Source organism: Cygnus olor, chromosome 26 (assembly GCF_009769625.2).
Source record: "Cygnus olor isolate bCygOlo1 chromosome 26, bCygOlo1.pri.v2, whole genome shotgun sequence".
In the NCBI taxonomy this organism is placed as follows: Eukaryota; Metazoa; Chordata; class Aves; order Anseriformes; family Anatidae; genus Cygnus; species Cygnus olor.
In genome coordinates, this window is record NC_049194.1 from 4,130,780 (window position 1) to 4,149,985 (window position 19,206).

The following is a 19,206-nucleotide window of genomic DNA, read 5'->3' on the forward strand; positions in this document are numbered from 1 at the left end:
AATGGTCGGCACCGCCTTCGCTTTGAACTACAGCCCTCTAGGTGCATACACTACACAATTGAAGGCATTGGTCTGGAAATCTTATAAAAGAAAAGCCATCAGAGTTAACCGCCCTTAATTTTATTACATAACCAGACAGAACAGTTGAGACTGGAATGTCAGATTTCCCCTTCAAGCACAATTTACAGTTTCATATTTGCTTTGTATCAGAAAATACTCCAACTCACTAACACGCAGGTAGGATTCATCAAGTGAGGCACATTCTCCAAATCTGGAAGAATACAGAGCAAAAATTCACTGCAAATTGCTTCACTAGCCTTCAGAGAGCAGCAGATCGCCTCCAACTCTTCCTTTAGATCGTTTCACCCAGTATTGCCTCATCGTAACATTCAGTGGTTACTGGAGGGATGCAAGTGTAAGAGCTAGTGAATGATGAAAAGCCATCATCATAGAGAATTTTCACAAGCTAGCAAGAGACTGACTACATGAAGTTGTGATAACATTCTTCCCATCCAGCAAAACAAAATATTATAGTAGTTAACCCTGCTGATGACAGGTCTGTTACATCAGGTGAAGTACAATCATTTGAGAATTACAGTTCGCAATTCAGTAAAACAGAATAAGAGGGAAACAACAGGTTAGTAGTTAAGTGAAATATTAATATTATGCTTTTTAGTAAAGGTCAAGAAGATTATGCACAAGGTCAATAGTGAAAGATCATGAAAAGAAAGTTCAAGATGCTATGGTTCTGCGGAAGTTTTACAAAATGTATAAAGTATTGTGTTTCTCTAACAACAACCAAACCCTTACAAGTGCAGGTATATACATGACATGAAAATATTGCTTCACTCACTCAAAACAGGGCAGGGGAGATCTAGAGAAAAAGCAGCATGCAAAAAAAATCTGGAACTAGAGAAGATCCTGCTTTCAGACACTGATCTACAGTACAAAATAAGCCTACTTGTACAGGTTGCAAACATTTTTTTTCAAAGGAATATGCTGGCACTTACTGTACAATAATGTTAACTGATTAACATAAGCCATGAATAAATATTAAACCACTTCATAAAGCCTGCATAAGCAGCACAGACATTCATGGTGGCAGAAAAAGCAATGCAGACATACTTCATTGTTCCCAAATAAAACAAGGATAAGAGAGAGATTTCCCAAGCAGGAAACGGTAAACTACACAGCCAGACTAACTGTATTAGGGGTAATTACATATTAAGTAATGTTATTTTCAACACCTTTCTTATGTGTGTGCAGCCACTAAAACCTCACTGTGAGACCTTATCAGGACAGAAAACAGAGCGTTTGGTAGGATAGCTATTTTCTTTTAATTTCTCCCCTATGTTTACAGAAACGTGAGAGAAAAATCTGACTATGGGAGGAAAAAAACCTTGTAACCTAAACGTAGTTATTTCTTCAACTGTTATAGTCAAGTCCCCATGGCTTCTCTCCCAGAAAGAAAACCCAGAACCATTTGAGGAGAGCGTTTCATGGGATAATATCCAGCAGCAGATGTTCCAACACAAACATGTCTATCAGCTCAGTGCCAACATTTCAAGCCCAAAAGTCATCACATTCAAGGGGATTTCAGAGGCAAGGGAATGTTAGCCCTACAATTAAAGCTCTAAGATGAAAGGAGGAGCTTGGGACGGGGTAAAGGAGGGAAGAGGGAGTCACTGAATCACAGGAGATAAAGAAGTGCACACAAGTTTCTAAATGAAGCACAGACGAAGTGAGGGGCACAAGAGTCATCTACAGGAGGTCACAGGTTCTGACAGCACTGGAGTTTGTTGGATTTCTGTCCATCGGTGGTTGGTGGGACACTGATATCGACTACGTTGTTGCCAGGAGACTCATCATGTGCAGACCGATCTGCAATCTGCTTCTGCGAAACAATGCGGTAGATTTCTGAAATGAGAACAGACTTGTTAGAGCCTAGGAAGAGACTCTCTTCAACAGAGCACGTGCACGTCTCACAGCAAGCTGTCAATGAAGATGGTTGAACCCAGGAACGAGAAGATTTTAACTTGGGAGCTGTGAAAAGGAATCAGGTCTGACCAGCTGTGCAGTGTAACATCTGGCTGGCTTTCCACCTCGGTAATGGATACTCCAGCTCTGTCTGGAATAATTAGCAACACAAGATTCCTCACTGTCTTCCACGACAGCTACTTCCTATGTTCTCTTCAATGATTCCATGAACATGGATATTATTAAAATGCTTGTTAAATGAGAAGGGAGCAGGAATGCTCCTTTCTAAAACAGGGGATTTTTTTTTTTTTGATAAAAATTGGCAATGTTATCTAAAACATTATTCAACAGGATGCTTGCAAAACATCACCATGCAGCAGCAATGACAGTATCTATTTCACCCTTTAGCTTCTGGCAAGCTGTCCCCACCAAATGACAGAAACGCTTGCTCCTCTCTGTAACAATTCATTTTTCCCACCCATGGCAGTAACAAAGACACAAGGTTCCATAAGGCCCCTTACTGATCTGAAAATGCCTTTCCTGAAAGAATTGATTTCTTTGACGCAAATTATGCCTGAAAGCACAGAGATTCACGAAGCCATAACTACTGAAGAGAGACTGCCAGGTTAGCTTTCCGAAACAAACCATTTCAACTGCAGAGTCAGTAAAAATAATTCGAGTTGAAATATTTTTAAATCATTTATTTCGCTGGCTAAGTCCTCGTTCCAACTTCCCTCCATTGTAACACAGGAAAAGGGCAAGCACCTCCCTGGAAGTCTGCGGTAAATATTATGGTCACATTCATAGAGCCACAGCCTCAAAACAGCAACAGCCAAGCCTTTATCAAAGATTAAAAATCACGGGGGATTGTGGAGCTTTGTTTGGGTGTTTTTTATTTGTTTGCATTTTAAAGAATCTGCACGTATTTACCCTGTTTAAAATGGAATCTTTTAACCCAAGACTGATCCCGTTGCCACTGGCTACCTTCAGCCCCTTTTTGCTGTCAGGGAAAAGGAGAGACTATGACATCCACTCTCTTTTGTGCTCAGTGGTGTATTTTAATAATAGCTGTTCAGAGTTATTACCAAAACCTCCTTCAAACTGGTGGCCAGTAAGGAAACTCCTGTCCTGCTGCTCCTTTCCCTCCTTCAAGTTCACCATGGTCTCACCCAGCTCACTGCTCTGCACAGCACATTTTCTTTCGTTACTTTTCCTCCCTTGGAGGGATGATTCCCCCCCAAGTAGGAACAGGCTTTTTAGGACTACTCAGCCACACTAGCTACGTCCCCACTGTACCTCAGCTGGCCAATTTCAGCACCCTTGGGAGCCCGGGATGCTGCCAAGAGGCCGTGTCTTGAGTTCAGTTTGCCCAGGCCTGACCTCAGCTCGAGCTCTGGCTCCTGAAGCATCTTATCTGTTACAGAAGACAGTACTGGACAGCTCTCGCCTAGAAGAACCTTTGGCCATCTTCTCTACCCAGGGGCAGTCTTGGGACAACACTGCAAGAAAAGCACAGGATGGATGGTGACGGCTGAACCGTGCTCAGAGCACCGACCCCACCGACACCATCTCAGAGCAGCAGGCAGGCTGCCTCGGGTCCAGCCAAGCGTCACAGATCAGCAACGCGGCTGCTCTCAAGGCTGCCCTGCTCAAGAGCTCAGGCCCTAGGTGGTCTTCCCTTCTCTACAGCTTTGTCTCAACAGCAATATCCTCCAGTTACTTCACCAGCAGCTCTGATAACACCTAAATCTTGCTGGGCAGCAGAATGTAACCAATTTTAAGTCTGCTATGCCTTTTTTTTTTAAACTTCTAGAAGCAGCTTAGCTATCCTTTTTTCTCCTGCCTGCCTCTTCTTGGTCATCTTCCACTCACTGCAACATGCTTTTGGTATCGACAGAGCTGGCCAGCACCAGACCTATGGATCCCCTTCTCCCTGCTTACCCCTGCACCTCTGCAAAACAAGCCTGAGAGACAATTCAGGTTTCACCTACAGAATTCAGGGTTGAAACTCAGCTGTTTTCCTGGTAATAGGTCCTCACTTGTCTATAATTAAGGACCAGTAATAAAAAGCCCATTCTTTGGTCAGTGTCCAACAATCAACATATGCCAGATACTTCCTGATGGCAGCACCAGAACAAAGGCTCCTTCTCACGTACCTGAAACCAGTATCTCATCACAATAAAGCTCAGAAAATGTTCACCTTGAGATGCGGTAGGACGTGTAAATGAGGCACAACCTCACCAAACGGCATACAGGGGTGAGAACACAGAAATAGTTTATCCTCCCAGAACTCAGCTATCGTAAGCAAAAGCCAGGAACTGGACCTCGCCAAGTGTCCATGCCATGGACCTTAAAAGAGCTTTTGAAGAGAGAGTACAAACAAGCTGACAAATTGTATGGAATTTTCTCCCCTCTAAGAAAAGATCCAGGCTGCACGAGGCAGACAGAGGTAGAACAGTAATCCAATGCCTCTTTGACAGCTCTCTTCCTACTTAAGTCAAACTGAAATTTAAAGATTCTTTGCTAATTACCCATCACTTCCAATTCTACTTTTAGGAGTGGAAGGCTATGCTTTCAAACATCAACAGGTAACTTCCCTGTCACATCAAATAGCATTTTGGGACTGGACTAACAGAAAGTGGAGCTATAGAGTAAATTCCTCCTTATCCGTTAAAAAAAAAAGGTGCCAGACTATCCCTCAGCACAGAATTCCTCTTAATATGACTACTGCAGAACACAGTGGAAGGCAGAGTCTCTGACAGCAGAGATGCTCGAGTTTATTGGGGTTTGTTAGCTCCAGCTCAGCAGTCCTCCTGCAGGCCCATGCTGGCTTCCTTCAAACATGCTCGGATGTGCCTGCACCATGGTTCCCAGGACTCTGCCTCCAAGGATTAGCTCGGGCACCGAGCTACCCATATGCAAAGAGTCGCTTCAGAGCAGTGCCAAAATAATACATCCCCTGGAAGACAGAGCGCTCGAGCACACGGTGCTGACACGCTCCAGCGCCTCATGCAAACTAACGGCTAACTGAAGCGAGAGCAGGATCAGGCCAGACCCATTGCAGAAGGTACCCCCCCAACTACACCCCAAGAAGTCACCCCAAGTAAGCACTGCTTATCTCAGCGCAGTTATCTTAAGCATCTCTCTTGCTCTGTGTGCTTCCCACTTTCACAGCCTGCAGCCTACACACCTCCCAGCATACATCCTTCTTCCTTCTGCTACCCGTTGACCACCCAATTCGTACTTCTGGGCCCACCTCGCTGGCAAGAAAACAACAAGTTCCCCACATGTTGTATTTAGCATAGAACTGAGCTGCGCTCTTCCAGAGGCCAAGTAAGCGCTCAGCTTAAGTTTGCAAAACACCAGCTGGAAACCCCTGTGAGCTAATCAGCGGAAGTGCTTTCAGCATGCCTTTCATCATTCCTTCCCCCCCCCGCCCCCCTTTTTTTTTCTGCCTAGTACAGCACGGAGGACTTGGTGTATCTACAGGAATAGATCTTTACTGGTGACTCCTAGGTCTCATGCAATAGGGCACTCCCTTATTCCAGGAGCAAGAAAATACATGCAGGCAACAAGTCCCACCTAAAGGAATGGAAATGCTTTTGTCCTCTTTCAGACTGGGGCTTGGCAAGTAGAATACTACTACTACCTGGAGTACCTCTGATACTACGCACAGTGGATCCACTGCATAAGCCATGTGGTATTCCCACAGCAAATCCTGAAATTGCAACCGGACACCACGCACTCATCTACACCAGTAACATGCTGAGGAACATTCCTGGGCAGAGGAAATCAGGATCCTTGGCCTCATTTTGGCCTGTGACCGCTATCACATTCGCAGACAATTCCTGGGACTGTTAGGGGACATTCCCAGAAGGCAGCCTGCGTACCACTACGCTGTTGGTGCATAGCTGCATGCAACCCTTGCCATCAGCTAAGAACAAAAGTTCAGTAGTCAGGACAAAAATACCAGTCCGCTGCAGTGCGGAAGAACACTCTGGAACATTTAACTTCCTAGCATGGCTGTGGCTTTACCGCCTAGGTTTTGTGCTGACACAGAACTACTCTTGTCCTTACAACAAACCAACTGCGATGACAACATCAGGAGCCTAGAACATCTCCAGATTCTTTGGCAGAAAGGCACGTGGGGTTTGAGAGCAAGAACACAAGGTAAGATCAGGTGGTTTGCAAACAAATCATCATTCCCAACATTCCTAACATTCATTTCCAAAACAGTCTTGATAACTGCAAACAGTGCCCGTGAAAAAGGTTCGCTACCTCAGCAGGTCCTCTCAATCCAAACCATACCTGTAAGGATGTTCTTGAAGGCTTCTTCTACATTTGTTGAATCCAGAGCAGAAGTTTCAATAAAAGACAAGTTATTTTTTTCTGTAATAAACAACAAGTGGTTCAGTTAAGAACTTCAAAAGCGCTTTATTTCACTTTTATTTGGGGTTTTCACCTTTATTTTTTTTAAGCCAAGTCAGCCAAGACCTAGGTCCCCCTCCCTCCCCCCCCCAGTTACAATGGGAACGATTAGGTGCACCACTTAACCAGCTCCAAGCCTTTCAGCAGCAGCACCTCTGACCACTGCCTCTCCATAGCACGAGAATATTTTCCTCACTGCACTCCTTGTTTAGTCAAGCAGTACGTTTTCTCCAGCCTCGCACAATATTATTCCCATCTGGCTACAGATCACTCCTAGAAGTACCTTCAGCAAGAGCACAGGCTAACACACGTTAGCTGAAAGGGGAGTCAAAAATACTCCTCTGCATCCCAAACCAGATAAATAGATCTACGCTTTCTTAAACAGACCCTGCCTCCAAACTACACTAAGCCTCTTGGTGATACAATCTACTTTTTTCTTGCCTTTTAAAGTGCAAAAGATGTATCTACACATAGTTAACAACTGTGGTTAGCAAGCAAACATCCAGCCTGGAGTGGCACAGTACTGCCCAGACACAGGCATACAGGCAGAGCAACTGCAACACCTGTACCATCATTAGATATTTAAAACAGCCTTAGTAGGAAGTTAGGGGCAAAAAGTAAATTGCTGAACCAAATAATCACAGCAATGCTCTATTCAGAGCGTCTACCAATTTGTTATGACTCTGATATAGGCTCGTTCGTTCATTTGAAAATTTAAAGCAGCTTCACTAAACACAGGGTACTCGCTTACGAGCACATTTCAGAAAAATGCTTATACTCCTGGGAGGAATTTGAAAGCTGTATATTTAAATTCCAGCTCAAACTTGACAGCCACACAACAGTAAATTGAATGTCCACTGGCCTATACAGGCAAAAAAAATTTGACCAATCCTCTGTAAGGTAAGGAAGAGAGAGAGAAGTAATGCAGAGGGAGCAGCTCACATCACCGACTAGACTTTTCCCAACAATTGGTAATCTCCAAGTCTGATTATCATTGCGTTTCAATGAAACTAGATGACACTACTACACACATTAGTGCTCTGGAGCAGAAACTACACCATCCACGAGAAGGTTCAGAATTCGTTTGCAGTTCTCCATAGAACCAGGCCTCTAGGAAGGAGGGAAAGACATTTTGTATTGTGATATTTTATATTTATGTTGTGATATTTTCTCCTCTAAACATTGCTTACTGTTTCTAGCCTTGCCAGAGGACATGTTTATGCTTCAGATATCAGGCAGCTCAAGGACAGCGCTTCACAAACATGTACTACCAACAGATTTTAAAGAAATCCACCATACGCTATTTAATAAGCCAAGGTATTTTCATTTACAAAATCTTAAATACCTTTTTTTTAGGCCAAAATAAAGCTTAAGGTAAAAGTTCAGTCCTGGACAACAATAACGTGATTCCAGTGTGCACCAACACACAAGTTCAGAAAGCACCAGCCCAGAACACAGTTTACAAACCTGCAAAAGCCCGGGCCTCATCGGTGGGCACAGCTCTCAGATGGCGGAGGTCGCTCTTATTACCCACCAGCATGATGACAATATTGTTGTCTGCGTGATCTCTGAGCTCCTTTAGCCAGCGCTCCACGTTCTCATAGGTGAGATGTTTGGCAATGTCATAGACGAGAAGGGCCCCAACGGCACCACGGTAATACCTGGAACCACAAAAGGCACATGTCTTTAGAGAAATCTGGCCGCGTTGCACCAACCCTGATATCTGGTTCTTCTGTACTGTTCACTACTAAAAAAGTTAAAAACATTCCCTCCCATTTAGAAAGTTGTGCTGATGCAAATACTGTTTTATGTTTTTTCCTTTAAAAACCATCTCCTAAAAACAAGTTCCAAATGCTGTTTTTAATGGCATTTCTAGAAAATTTAAATGCATTTAGCGAAATGAAGAAGAGACTGCAGAAGCTACGATGCTTTTAGTCTACCAAAATAGTGCTAGAAAACTCACAGTGCATTTCAAAATCAGCACTACGAGAAGGTTTTTGTGAAGTTATAGTTTATCTTTCAACTAGGAAAGATAATCCTTAGTAAAACGTATTTGTTGCTGATCTTCCAAATATCTCCTGCCCCTCTACAAAATTGAGAGGGAGACCCGAGGCTATACTAACACATCCACAAGCCTGTAACCTAAAAACAGTTTGCTCCCTCAGGGCAAACTGAGGCAGGTCTTAGCCCATTTCAACTCAAGCCAAGAGCTCAAGACAGCATCATCAATCTAGATCGGACTCCTGTGATGTCCGTACCCATTGTCCACACAATCCCACCAGTACTCCTCTGCTCTGTCAGCACCTGTCCAGCATATCACTGAACCCATTCAGAGCACCAAGTCAGCAGAAAACACTCACTTTTTACTGCTGGTTGGCCTTCTGCTGGCTTAGCAAACTGAACTGGCCTAGCACTGCGTCAGGCAAGAGCCTGTGCCAGCAGAAGGAGAGGCAGCATCGCAGGACTTAGTTTCTGCTAAACTTTTCCAGCAGCGAGAACACAAAAACACTGGAGAAAAAACACACTAGCAATTATAAAAAAAATGCAAGTTGAACTCACCACTTATCTCCTCCTGCATTAATCTGCATTTGCATTCCTTCTCTACAGATTATTCCCTTTGGTCTGTGCTCTTCTATTTTTCTCCTGTCTATTTTGCCTTGCCCCATTCACCTCAGCAAGAGCAACTCCCCTCACCTTAAGTTTAATATAAGTGGCTCAATCTGTGCATTATTCAGGAAGAAGTTTGAACCTTTAAACAGCGACATACATCCGTAACGCTAACATTTCAACCCCATGATCGGAGTATGTGCTGGATAAGCAGGCCTGCCAATAGTTTTCTTCCTCTAAAAGACACTTTTGCCTACTATCTGCACAGAAACAAATTCAATCAGAGGTTACATATTAAGGCACTGTCTGGACTAACAAAGCGCACTGAAAGCTTCTCAGCAACACTGTTTTAAATAGGGACGTGCCCGTTGCTGCAGTCAGCATTACCACAGGTGACTTGCTATTTACTGGGTGTTCAGCATGCACTCTTGGACCTAATTTTCAGGGTTGTGACTAATTCCAGCTCACTGAGATTTCGAGGGAGTCTGTGGCTGCAGACTGTCCTAAAAATGCCTTCAATTGCAAGATTGAGGGGGCAAAGACGACCAGAAGGCACTCGCATTACAGTAAGTTACCACACCTAGACCCAAACTTCATGCAAAACGGTACCCAGCTTCGATCAGAAATGACACTCCACATGACGAAGGCAGCACATTGAGGGCAGGTAAAAAGAAAAACCCAACCACAAGACTCAAACAGAATTTCCCAGACTTAAGCTGTCATTTATCTATAAAAATATCACTAGAATCTAAAACTGATTTTCATTATATTAATCATATGTCATTAATTGCTAGCTTATGACTTGGATCTACAACGAGGTCTGATTCTCTCAGGTCCCAAGTGTGTTTTATTCATTCTCCACCTGGAGGTTTATCTGTACTATCTCTGCCAGAATTCTGCTGTTGGCCTGAGGAAAGCCACAGTACTCACGCTGAAGTAATGGCGCGGTATCGTTCCTGTCCTGCAGTGTCCCAGATCTGTGCTTTTATCGTCTTCCCATCCACCTGGATGCTCCTGGTGGCAAATTCCACCCCAATGGTGCTCTTGCTTTCCAGATTGAACTCATTGCGCGTGAAGCGTGACAGAAGATTACTCTTCCCAACTCCGGAGTCTCCAATCAACACAACTGAAAGAAAAGACATTATTTTCAAAATTAATTCTTCACACCAGCATTTTCACAGAGCAATAGTGCTACCTGGCTGCTATGCTGCCTCGCAGGCAAGCCCCAGAGGAGATGTACAGCCAGATAAACGTAGGAGAAAGTTATGTTGACAACACCTCAGATTTCACTACTCACAGCTTGCTTCCCCAGCCCCAAAACAGCCCCAAACCTTTTTGTTGCTCGCAGCTGCTCAGTTCCTCAGAGATGGAAATGAGAAATAGCAAGAGCAATAGGCGTCAACAGCTCAACGGTGCCTGGGAGGAACCACGCCACCACCAGTAATTAGGGGCAACAAGATGTCCCCATCACAACCAACCTTTTGCAGAGGAAGGCTGCAACCCCCCTTCTGAGAAACACTTGTCAAGAGCACAGCGCCCGGCTACCTGCCTGCCAAGAGCCTCTGCACTGTATAGGCTACTCTGTTTTCACTACAAAAACACTACGTAAATAATTACTTGCAGTCCCTACTGGGGTCACGTGTGTTTTATTTTAATAATTTAATCCATCAATATGTTCCCCACAAAAAGGGGATAGCGGAAGACATCTGATACTACAAACAAGACACAAAACAAAACTTCATCGAGCAGGACGAGTTCTGGATGGCACGAGAAGTAAAAGATGAGCTAAAAATCTCTGCCTCCGCACAAGGTGTTGCCATGTTAACAGGAAAATATTAGTGCAGAGAGATTTTTAGCACATGAAAGGCAGCTTTACTGAAAAGAATTACGAAAACAAAAGGTACGTCTCACGGGAGAAGTTCCCCCTGCTTTGGGGCTGAAGCTCCCTGCTGCCGCCGCCGTACCCCTTCCCCACCTCTGTTCCAGCAGGCTGCTTCCTCACCGGGCTCCCGCGGGGATCTCCTCCTCAACAGCCCCAACATCCGTCACAGCAGGGGCTTCTCCGTGCTGCTAAAGCAACTACACACACGTTCTTAAATCCCTGCGTTCATTAGTGCTTGCTCTGGTCAGCAAAGGGAAATAAGACTAAAACCAATTAAGCCATCCTCCCTTAGTCCCGGCAAGCCCCCCACAACGTATGGCTTTGGGCATTCAAGCTAACAGCTCGAGCAGACGAAAGGCACTCTCAGTCAGACTTCTTTAACCTTGGGATCATTTCCTCCTTCTGTTTAAACTGCAGATTTGTTGTTCTTTCTCATTTTTATTTTTTTTTTCCCTACAGAAAAGCAGGCACAGGCAGAAGACCCTCCTGCGCCATCCACCGCAAACCACAGAATACTTCTCATTACAACTCTGGCTGCAAACTGATCTCATCTCAGTGTTATTTCAGATTTGTTTTTTGTTTTCAAATGCTCAGGCCATTGTTTCAGGCTACAAATTTGGCAGCACACCCTCCAGCTCCCATACCCCCCCCAACACAACAGCGCACTCCCTAACTTTTGCTGTAGCCCCCCCCTCGCTGTGCTGCACCAGCTCCTGAGCTGCACCAGGAGACCGCTGAAACGCTCCGGATTCAGCCACCGGCCTTTCATCCAGCTGACAGCACCCACAGACGGACAATTGTACCAGCACAGCTGAAAATCCAAACACAAGCAAGGCAGGAACGGGCAGCCAGCAGATCGGGTGGTGGCAAGGAGCCACGGCTCCCCACCTGGGACGGCTCGAACCGGCTCCATGCAGCTCTGGCTTCACTCGCAAGCAGCCTCCGGCATTTTTTTTTTTATTAAATATATCTATACCTATATATATATATCTCTATTCTCATGCCTGAAAAAAATAAACAAATAAATCTCAAAGAGTTCTAACTCCTACGGCCGTTAGTTTATTTTCCAGACAAATGGTTTTCACCCCTACCCAAACTAATTCCACGGGGCACTGTGGGAACGGGCCGCGGGTCACTCATTTTGTACGGCGACCGCCGGCTTGGGGCGGGCTGCACCCTACAGCAGGGCCCTGGCCACAAGCAGACGAGTAAGAGCGAGAGTCTCAATCACACAAGCTAGACCAGCTTGGCAAAAACTTGAAGCTTTCAATTGCTTCCAAAGGGAGTTACCTACTGATGAAACTGCAGCTCAGGAAGGCACAGCCAGCTCTCCAGGTTACATCCATCTTCCATCCTCCAGCGTTTTAAAATCACCAGTTTCATGCCTAAACTCTGCAAACGGCTCTTGGGTCATTAACTCCATTTGCTGCAGGAAGAAAATTCAGGGCGTCTCGTGCCGCTTTAGCTAGTTACCTGCCCCTGCTGCAATCTGGCTACCTTCAGAGCACCAGATTCCCTTCACCAGGCTGTTCCACACTCCAGCAGAGCTCGGCAGAGCAGCTTTGAGATGTTACCGAATGCAGAGGTAACAAAGGAAGGCAATCAGGTGCAAACTCAGCGACAAAAGCCATGTTCTCTCTGCCTTACAGTGCTGCTTGCTAATTCTTGATCTCGACCATTAACCAAGCATTTTCTCTTTCAGTTGAAGGACACGAAGAAGCCCACATCTCTATTTTCTATGGGAATTGAGCAGGAAGACACCTTTAAACTTCTGGACAAAAGCAATTGGAACTTGGGGAAGTTCCTCTACTTGGAAACAGCTCACGAGACAGAACTGCCTGTTCAAATGCACAAGTCTGAGCAGAGTTAAAGTCCCAAATCAAATGCACGACTATGAACACTCGCTACACCTATCAGAGTGTATGAAATCACTCTCCTTAAACAGCCTTTGGGCCACACTGGTAAGGGAAAGGTACGCTGATTTTGACGTGGACACGATCTGAAACAGTAAGTCCTCATCAGACGGGTAAAAGCAAGCCATTCGCAGCGCCCAGGTTACGGCCCGAACTGCAGTGCCCCTCCTTTGGCCTTTCCTGATTTTATTTCTCCTCCCCTGCCCTGTGCCAGTTTGCTGCTTACCCTTCACCACATCACCCATCCATCAACTGCAAAGCATTAGAGGTCTCTCTTAACACCTCCGTGTCAGCAACACGGGAGCCGTGCCTTGTTCGGCCTTCGGAAAAGGAGACCTACGCCGGCCCGAGCAGAGCACAGCGCCTCTGCGCAGATCACCCCGTCACACCTCGGGATCCTGGTACGAAGCAAACGAAAGTCAGAATTAAAAACCTGGTGCAAGCCTCCAGTGGTAAGGGAAATGAAAAGGTCAGGTTTATTACAGAATCATAAATAGAAGAGTTGATTCAGCTGGCAAAGGGAGCGTATTGCTTTGCACAATGCAGAGGATTAAGACTCGAGCAGAGCCCACATAAGCAGAGTTCATTATAAATATGAAGTACGTCGGATTGTCAGATATTGACGAATAATATGACACACATTTGATTTTCATAGGCAAAGCCCTTGTTAGACTTATGCTCTGATCAGAGCGGCGTAATCTTCCACAAAGGTGAAAGCAAGCTTTTCCCTATGGGTGCTTTTTTCCTTCCTTTTTCACGAGCCAGCACATCTGTGCAATCTCAAATTTAATTTTTTTAAGAAACACCGATAGCATCTATCTTCTTGAGAGGACAACTAATGCAGAGATCACGCTTTAATAGGTCCAAGGCTTCCCATATTTCGACAAATATTAACACGTCAAATTCTACTCCAGACCCAAACCACTCGCAACTCAACACGAGGAGATCACGCTTTTTAGCCACCCCAGCTACAAAACTAATTGCGAACGGAGCCCTAAACCGCGGGCTTTGCTTGGGCTACCTCACCGACACTCACCCACAATAAGACCCTCACGGCCTCGCCGTTCCGCACAGCGCTGCGCCCAGAATCCAGCTTGTTCTCCCAAAGGTTTTGTTCACAAACAGCATTTTGTTTTGATCAATAAAATAAGCAGTTCTGACTGTAGGGGTGCATGCAGAAGGAAGGGAAATTGCGAATAAAGATAAAGGGGAGCTAGTTTAGCAGAGCAGCTTTGACTATAACCACATTCGCATCCCCAGAGTACCACCAAACCTTAAATTAGTTTTGACCTCTGCGTGCTAGACCTGATAAGCCAATACCATGTGTCTTTCCTACAGCCCTCTTGAAGTGGCCAGTCCTAAAGCACAAAGCGGCTGACGACACGAGTCGTCATTCTTTTGCATGAGGGAACCCTAAAAGCAGGGAGCCAGTTGCGCGGGGGAATTATTGCTACAAACTCCTTCGCTGTTTTCATCCCTGAACAACTGCTTCACATGCAGTATTTCTTACAAAGGACGCTAACAACAAGTGGGACTCCTTGCCTTTTAAACTCTTCATAAAGCTGCTTAATATATTCTGCCACGTAGCCTAGAAGTCAAGCTCCTGTACAAGCAGTTCCAGATCTTCCACTACATAAAAAGCTAAAAACTGGATTCAACAGCAGTCATCCCTAAGTAATATTACAACGTAAGGATGATAATTTCTTAAACGAGTGCAACTGCGAAGACTAAAGTCAGACTTCCTTTGGGAACAGGAGGCTGAAGAAATGGTCAAAAATCAAAGTCAACCTCAGAGGTTAGAGAGTGAAATGAATCCTTCCCAGCCAGCAACCCCCTCCTCCACCGCTACTCCCATCTCTGACCGCTACGTGCCTGATAGAGAAGAGTTCAAACACCATCTGTGGAGCTAAGAAGGGGCTAGACCAGAAGTCAATCAACCCCCTGGCCATTGATTTTTTCATTATGTCAATTCCCCTTGATATCTAATTCCATTACGGGAGGGGCAGGGAGGGAAAAGAAGGGGAGTTGATCCTCTTCATTTTCTTATTGCAGTGGAGATCGCATCCCACTTGATCTTGTTTATATTCACCATTTCTTGTCCGGTCCTATAAAGCCCAAAAGGAAGGAAGGAAGGAAAGACAACTAGATAGGGAAAGGTTTTTTTGTGTGTGTGTTTTTTTTTTTTGTTTTTTTTTTTTTTTTTACCACTAACACAACTACCCCTACCCAAGACACACAGAAAAGCACAATCCTCTCCCCCATGTTTCATTAAATTAAGTGCTACAAAGTATGCCAAGTTAATTTGCTGTATCAACACAACAGCGTGGTCCCTGTCCAAATAGCTTTAGGTTGTGTCACTCCCGATAAAATTAAAATCACATTTCAAAGCAGCAGAAGTGTTCCTCAGGATGAATACAGTTCTGCCTACCTAATTGACTAGTCACAGAAAGAAAAAAGAAACTAAATTTTTAGGCTTTCAAGTTCCCAGCTATTAAACCACTTGGGAAATAAGACGATGGAATGACTTCAGAAAGAAACTAGTTTCAGACCCAGACAGTTTAGCATATTTTCTGAGGCTAGACCTCTGCTTTATGTTCTCCTCTAACTCTACCTATAAGGGCTCTTCCCTCCCGCTGGCCTGAAGCCTGTCAAACAAAGGCACCAAAGAGGCAAAGGCGCCCAGAAAACATTTCCAACGTGTGAGGAACCGCTCTTTCCTTTCATCAACCAGCGAATGGAGAATTGCTGTTGCCCTTGCCAGGGGTCACGTACACACGGCAAGCGCCAGCGTCCAGCTCCCGGGGAATTTTTCGGCGAGCGCCCACGGAGAAACCCCCAGCTCCAGAACCGCCTGCACAGCCGGCGACGGCAACCTCAGCTCGTCTCGGAGGGGGACAGCTCTGCGGATCAACCTACGGACGTCAGCCACGGGAGACCAAGCGCACAACAGGTCGGGGAGCACGAGGACGCCCATTTAGCCCAGCCGCTCTGCTCCTGCCCGGCCGGCGCAGCGCTGGGATGCTCCAGGGGTAAGGTCAGCCTCAGCACCTTGCCACACGCACAGCACCGACCCGAAGCGCGCGTGGAGCCAACACCTGAGGCGGCCCAACACGGGGAGCGCTCGGGACAGCCGGGGACTGCCCACACACGACGCCGGACCCCCGGGAATTCCGCAGGCAACCGGCTCCGAGGGCTGGGAGCCAGCCCGGGGCCGGCCGAATCGCTCCCGCCGAGGCCCCCGGGCGCAGTTGCCCGTTAGCGACCGGTGCCCGAGTTCCCCATTTCGGCCCGAGCTCCCCCAGCACCGGGGCACGGTTTGGGGAGGGGGGGGGGAGGGGGGAGGTAGGGGGCAGCCCCGCTCCAGCGGCAGCCCCAGGGCCGGAGCCCCGACCCCGCGGGCCTCCCCCGGGCCGCGCTCAGCGCCTGGGCCCGGGGACCTCGAGGTGGGCCCGGGCCCGGCGGCGGGCGCTGCCCGCGGCCCGGCCCCGCTCACAAAGGCGGCGGCGGCGGCGGCGGCGCCGGGCCGCGGGCAGGGCTCGGAGCGGGGCCGGGCCGGGGCTGGCGGCGCCGCGGGCCCGCTGAGGCGCGGGGCGGGCGGTACCTTTGAAGAGGTAGTCGTACTCGTCGTCGCGGGTGCCCATGGCGATGGCGGCGCCGACCCCTCTGGCTGCCAGGCACCGACCGCGGCCCAGCCGGGTGGGGGGGGGGGGGGAGCCGCTCCCGCCTATCAGCGGCCGCCAGAGCCCGCAGGAGGCGGGCGCCGCGCCGGCCCCATCGGCTCCGCCCAATAGGCGACGGGCGCGCCGCTGACTGGCGGGCAGAGCCGTCCAATGGGGCGAGGGCAGCTGGGGGAGGGGAGGCGCTTGGCTGGCTGAGCCGGGACCCTGCGAAGAGAGGAGGGGGCAAGGAGGGGCCGGGGAGGCGAGGGGGCGGGGGCGGGCGGGCGGGCGGGCGGGGGATGGGGGCGGGGTCTGGTGGGGGGGGGGGGCGGGGTCTGTCCGGGGATGGGCGGGGCTCGGTGGGGGCGGGGCGGAGTCTGACGGGGGCGGGGCTTAAAGGGGCGGGGCCGCGCAGCGCCGAGCGCAGTCCGCACGGCGGCGGCCCGGGGAGGGGAGGGGAGGGGAGGCCCGGGGCGGGGAGAGAGGAGGCCGGGAGGCCCCGGTGGCACCGGCCCCGTCGGCAGGGGCTGTCCGTGCCCGCGGCCATCCCCCGCCTGGGGCCCCCCTCACCCAGCGCCTCAGCACCGAAAGAACGTTTTGCCGCCCGGGGAGCAGCGGTGCCGCTGTGGCAAAACCGATTCATCCCCAACACCCCGAGGGGAGAGCTGCGGCCAGCAGGGCCCAGGCCTCGAGGGCAGCCCCAAATCTCTGCCCCGAAACCCCCGGGACGCCCCCCCGGGATTTCTTCTTACCTCGCCTTAACGCGGGCGCCCACCGAACGCCCGCCCGCCCGAGCGTCGCGCCCGCTGCCTCGACGCTTTTGGCTCGTGGCTGAGACACCCAAACCCAAACCCTCGCGGGGAAGGTGGCAGCCCCGTCCCTCCTCCCCCTGCCACGTGCCAGAAAATTCGCTCTGCTCATTAAAGCATTCCTCGGCTTCCCTGTGCCGCGCTCACCAGGGCTCGCCTGCCCTACTTCCCCCGGAGGAGCTGCCCGAAGGATTAACGGGTCTCCGGCACCACACGGGAGCAAGGCTGAGAGAGAGGGAAAAGGCTTCTCTGGACGCGTTTTTGTCAGCCCTGGGAGATGCTCGGTGCGTGACGGGGGGACGTGGGGCTGCCTGTTCATCCCCCCCAGGCCGCGTGGCTCTCGGGTAGCCCTGACTTCTCCCAGACCTCAGAGCCCCACAGGCCCGCAGGAGCAAGGCTGCCGGGGGGTCCCGGTGCCCCGACGTAAGTGCTAATAACGTGGGGGAGCGTGTGAACAGGCAGCACCCGCACTAAGAGCTTGTCAGCGGTGGCATCCGGGCTCCTGCTCAGCGAAAATTATTCTTTTTATGAACGATAGTCCGAAAATGAGGTGAGAAGCAGAGCATGTCGCAAACACACATTGCAGTCCCAGTGCTGCACTGGGAAATTGTGTGTGGGCATCTCCATTGCATAAAAGGCAACGGGAGCAGCTGGGGAGGAAAGCCATAAACGCATGGATGTGGGGCTCTGGGGAAGATGCTGTCTCCTGACTCGGCACAGGTTCAGGCAAATTGCTCCTCTCTGACAGACAGGGATTTCTGAGGAAGCAGGGGGGAAGTCTCTTTCACCTTTTCTTTGCAATCTCAGTGCTCACAAAACATACAGTGTGAGGGCATCAGGCTTTTAATCTGTGCAGAAGGGAGTTTTAACAACCAGCACTGCAGGAACGCATTATCACCTTCTCCCGTTTATGATATTCATATTCCCGCAGGACCGCAGCGAATGACCCTGTTGTGCAATGACTCGAGCACTCCCAGGATATCGAGCATCCAACCACCGAATAGCTAAATACCATCGGGAGAAGTGGGGCTGTGATATGTCAGCTGCAGAAGCCCCTGGGGAAGGGAATTACCCTGGGATTCCCTAAGGCAAATGTCTCCCACACCTCCCTTACCCCTGGTAAGCAGAAGTAAAACATCTCATTTTCATTATCACAAGCAGCTTAATTAGTTCAGAATTAAACTAATTTAAATTTAAACTAAAAATGTTTTAATTTTTAAATTTAAACTAAATTAGAACTGAATATTGGGGGGGATTTAGCAGGAAAAAGCAAAGCTATTTCGTACTGGTTGGGATCAAAATCCCTTTCTTCTCCCCCTGCCTGGGAAATGCTGCCTTAAGTTTTGAAGAGCAATACGCGACAGCCACTGGAGTGTCCTAGGACATGCACGTGCGGAGCTTTAATGCTGGCTGCAGGCAGTGAGACGATGTCTGGGCTGGAGGAGGATCACTGCCCTGAGGTCCAGGGCGATGCCGAGCTATGCGTGAGCCCCAAGCCCCCATTGTTAGCCCTCGGGAGTCCTCCAGGCTCATGGTGGGTTTTGCACTGGGGAATTGGTATTGTGTCACCAAAACCAGCCACGTGCCACCAGCTGCTGCTGGAGCAACGTGTCTGCAGACACTTTCTGAAAATCCCACATCTCCTAGAATTGGTCGTAGGCCGCTGAGCCTCTGGCCGCAGATGTCCGACAAACCCCAAGCATTTTTACTACAATATACCGGGGTGCAAACCCTTGAGAGCAGACAGGCCAATGGCATCGGCGTCTTGGTTTTTCCGTGGGTGACGGAGAGCCTGTCTGGGAGTGCCTGGGCTGTGCCAGGAGGGGAGATCCACAAAGAACTCGGGCCATGTTATTCATCAGCTGTTTCTTGGACTTGCCCCAGATTTTGGCCTCGAGTACCGTTTGGCCAGTTTGCCTTTTTCATTTTGT

At 48.6% G+C, this 19,206-nt stretch overlaps 1 protein-coding gene across 1 annotated transcript; it reads right to left on the minus strand.

Moving 5' to 3' along the window:
• Nucleotides 1-104: 104 nt before the first annotated feature.
• On the minus strand, nt 105-16,606 carry RAB11B (RAB11B, member RAS oncogene family). The gene is made up of 5 exons (XM_040537605.1): nt 16,409-16,606; nt 9,943-10,138; nt 7,873-8,066; nt 6,286-6,366; nt 105-1,917 (listed from the first exon to the last, which is right to left on the minus strand). The coding sequence occupies exons 1-5, from the start codon at nt 16,446-16,448 to the stop codon at nt 1,772-1,774; spliced, it is 657 nt and encodes a 218-aa protein (XP_040393539.1). The 5' UTR covers nt 16,449-16,606; the 3' UTR covers nt 105-1,771.
• Between the last annotated feature and the right edge of the window lie 2,600 nt (nt 16,607-19,206).

Excerpts from the sequence above, each read along its gene's own strand:
- RAB11B (XM_040537605.1), bottom strand. The coding sequence starts at position 16,448 with ATGGGCACCCGCGACGACGAGTACGACTACCTCTTCAAAG. Across the intron at positions 8,067-9,942 it reads TACCGCGCCATTACTTCAGC|GTATTACCGTGGTGCCGTTG; the intron begins GTGAGTACTGTG and ends TTGTGGTTCCAG. Across the intron at positions 6,367-7,872 it reads TGAGGCCCGGGCTTTTGCAG|AAAAAAATAACTTGTCTTTT; the intron begins GTTTGTAAACTG and ends TGTTTATTACAG.